At 72.4% G+C, this 2,453-nt stretch overlaps 1 protein-coding gene across 1 annotated transcript in view; it reads left to right on the forward strand.

Annotated features, from left to right (window-relative positions):
- Positions 1-2,285, forward strand: part of LOC118157984 (zinc finger protein 345-like) — a 2,418-nt gene extending 133 nt beyond the window's left edge. Inside the window, exons 2-3 of the mRNA XM_035312524.1 lie at positions 64-1,604; positions 1,689-2,285. Of these exons, the coding sequence (XP_035168415.1) occupies positions 64-1,604; positions 1,689-2,244 (2,097 nt within the window). The 3' untranslated portion in view covers positions 2,245-2,285. The remainder of the gene's footprint in view (positions 1-63; positions 1,605-1,688) is intronic.
- The last annotated feature ends 168 nt before the right edge of the window (positions 2,286-2,453 follow it).

Genomic DNA, 2,453 nt, shown 5'->3' on the forward strand with positions numbered 1-2,453 from the left:
CCCACCTCAACCAACCCAACCCAAACCCAACCTAACCAACCCACCTCAACCAACCCAAACCCAAAAACTCAACCCAACCCAAACCCAACCCATCCCACCTCAACCAACCCAACCAACTCAACCCAACCCTACCCAACCCATCCTGGACCTCCCCGGGGCGACGTGGGCGAAGCGCGGGCCGGGGGCTTTGGGCTCACCCGTGGCCGGGTGCTCCCAGAGCCCCCCCTTGCCCCCGCAGAGGCCGGGCTGCTGAGCGAGCAGGAGGAGGACGAGCCCCCGCCGGGCCAACCGGAGGCGGGCGACGCCGAGGGGACGCCGCCGGCGCCCAAACCCAAGGGACCCAACCCTCCCGGCGGCGGCGAGGGGACGGCGACGACCGGCGAGCCGCCGAAACCCGAGGGGCCGCCCCGCGCCGGCAAGCGGGCCGGCAAATCGGGCCACCGGGCCGGCTTCAAGAAGTTCCCCCAGCGGAGCCTCCTCGGCCACGGGCGGTGCCACGACTGCGGCAAAGCCCTGGCTTTCGGCGCCGCCTTCACCAAGCGCCGGCGCGGGGCGGAGAAGCCCTACAAGTGCCCCGAGTGCGGTAAGTGCTTCCGGCTGAGCTCCACGCTCATCACCCACCAGCGGCGGCACGCCGGCGAGAAGCCCTACAAGTGCCCCGAGTGCGGCAAGAGCTTCAGCGTGGGCTCGGCCTTCATCCAGCACCAGCGGGTGCACGGCGCGGCGGCGGCGCCGTGCCAGTGCGGCGTCTGCGGCAAAACCTTCCCGGCCAGCTCGGGTTTGGTGAAGCACCAGAAGCAGCACCTGGAGGAGAAGCCCTACAAGTGCGGCGACTGCGGCAAGGGCTTCAACTGGAATTCCCACCTGGAGCGGCACCGGCGCATCCACACCGGCGAGAAGCCCTACGCCTGCCCCGAGTGCGGCAAGAGCTTCAGCTGGAGCTCCCACCTCGACCGGCACCGGCGCACCCACGCCGGCGGCGCGGGGCAGTGCGGCGAGTGCGGCAAGGGCTTCGGCAAGGGCCCGGCCACTTTGGCCAAGCGCCGGCGTTTGGCCGGCGCCGCCGCCGAGAAGCCCCACAAGTGCGGCGAGTGCGGCAAGGGCTTCGGGCTGAGCGCGGCGCTGCTGCAGCACCAGCGCGGCCACGCCGCCGGCAAGCCCTACGAGTGCGGGGACTGCGGCAAGAGCTTCGCCTGGAGCTCCCACCTCGACCGGCACCGCCGCATCCACGCCGGCGAGAAGCCCTACCGCTGCGGCGACTGCGGCAAGGGCTTCTCGCAGGGCTCCCACCTGGAGCGGCACCGGCGCGTCCACGCCGAGCCCTGCTGCGGCAAGCGGCGGCGGGGGGCGCGCGGCGAGCGGCCCGGGGGTTGCGGCGAGTGCGGGCAGAGCTCGCGGTGGGGCGCCCGCCCCCGGCCGCCGAGCCACAAGTGCAGCGAGTGCGGCAAGAGCTTCCCGCAGCGCGCCGAGGGCGTCAAGCACCAGGGCACGCAGACCGGCGAGAAGCCCTACACCTGCCCCGAGTGCGGCAAGAGCTTCGGGCAGAACTCGGCGCTGGTCAAGCACCGGCGCATGCACACCGGGGAGAAGCCCTACAAGTGCGGGGACTGCGGGAAGAGCTTCGGCGTGCGCTCCAACCTCATCAAGCACCAGCGCACCCACCTGGGCGAGAAGCCCTACAAGTGCCCCGACTGCGGCAAGGGCTTCATCCAGAAGTCGGACCTGACCAAGCACCGGCGCATGCACACCGGCGAGAAGCCCTACAAGTGCCCCGAGTGCTCCAAGTGCTTCAGCGTCTCCTCCAACCTCATCAAGCACCGGCGCATCCACCTGGGCGAGAAGCCCTACGGCTGCCCCGAGTGCGGCAAGAGCTTCATCCAGCGCTCCGAGCTCACCATCCACCGCCGCGTGCACACCGGCGAGAAGCCCTACAAGTGCCCCGAGTGCGCCAAGTGCTTCAGCCGCAGCTCCCACCTCAACCGGCACCAGCGCACCCACGCCGGGGACAAGGCCAAGGGCGACGCCGCCAACGACGCCGCGCCGCCCCCGCCGCCGCCGCCCCCCGGCGCCTTCCCCGCGCCCCCGCTGCCCCCGTTCCCCGCCGCCCCCGCCGCCCTGCCCCTGCCCCCCCTGGAGCTGCCCTGGGCCCTCCCGTTCCCGGCCCGAGCCTTCCCCCCGCCCCCCGCCTTCCCCCCGGCCGCCTCCCCCCCCGGCGCCCCCCCGGCCTCGTCCCTCATCAACTGAGCGGAGGCGGGGCGACGGGACCCCCACCCCCCCGCTGGGGTCTCCCGTGGGGGTCCCGGGGGGGGGCCCTCGGGCACAAGGGGCCCAGCGGCGGCGGCACCGGGATCGGCATTGGCCCCTCCGGCGCCGTCGTCATCGTCACCATCGTCATCGTCACCATCGTCACCATGAGCCTCACCTCCATCATTGACACCAATACCGGCATCTTC

Source organism: Oxyura jamaicensis, assembly GCF_011077185.1.
Source record: "Oxyura jamaicensis isolate SHBP4307 breed ruddy duck chromosome 16 unlocalized genomic scaffold, BPBGC_Ojam_1.0 oxy16_random_OJ71628, whole genome shotgun sequence".
Lineage (NCBI taxonomy): Eukaryota > Metazoa > Chordata > Aves > Anseriformes > Anatidae > Oxyura > Oxyura jamaicensis.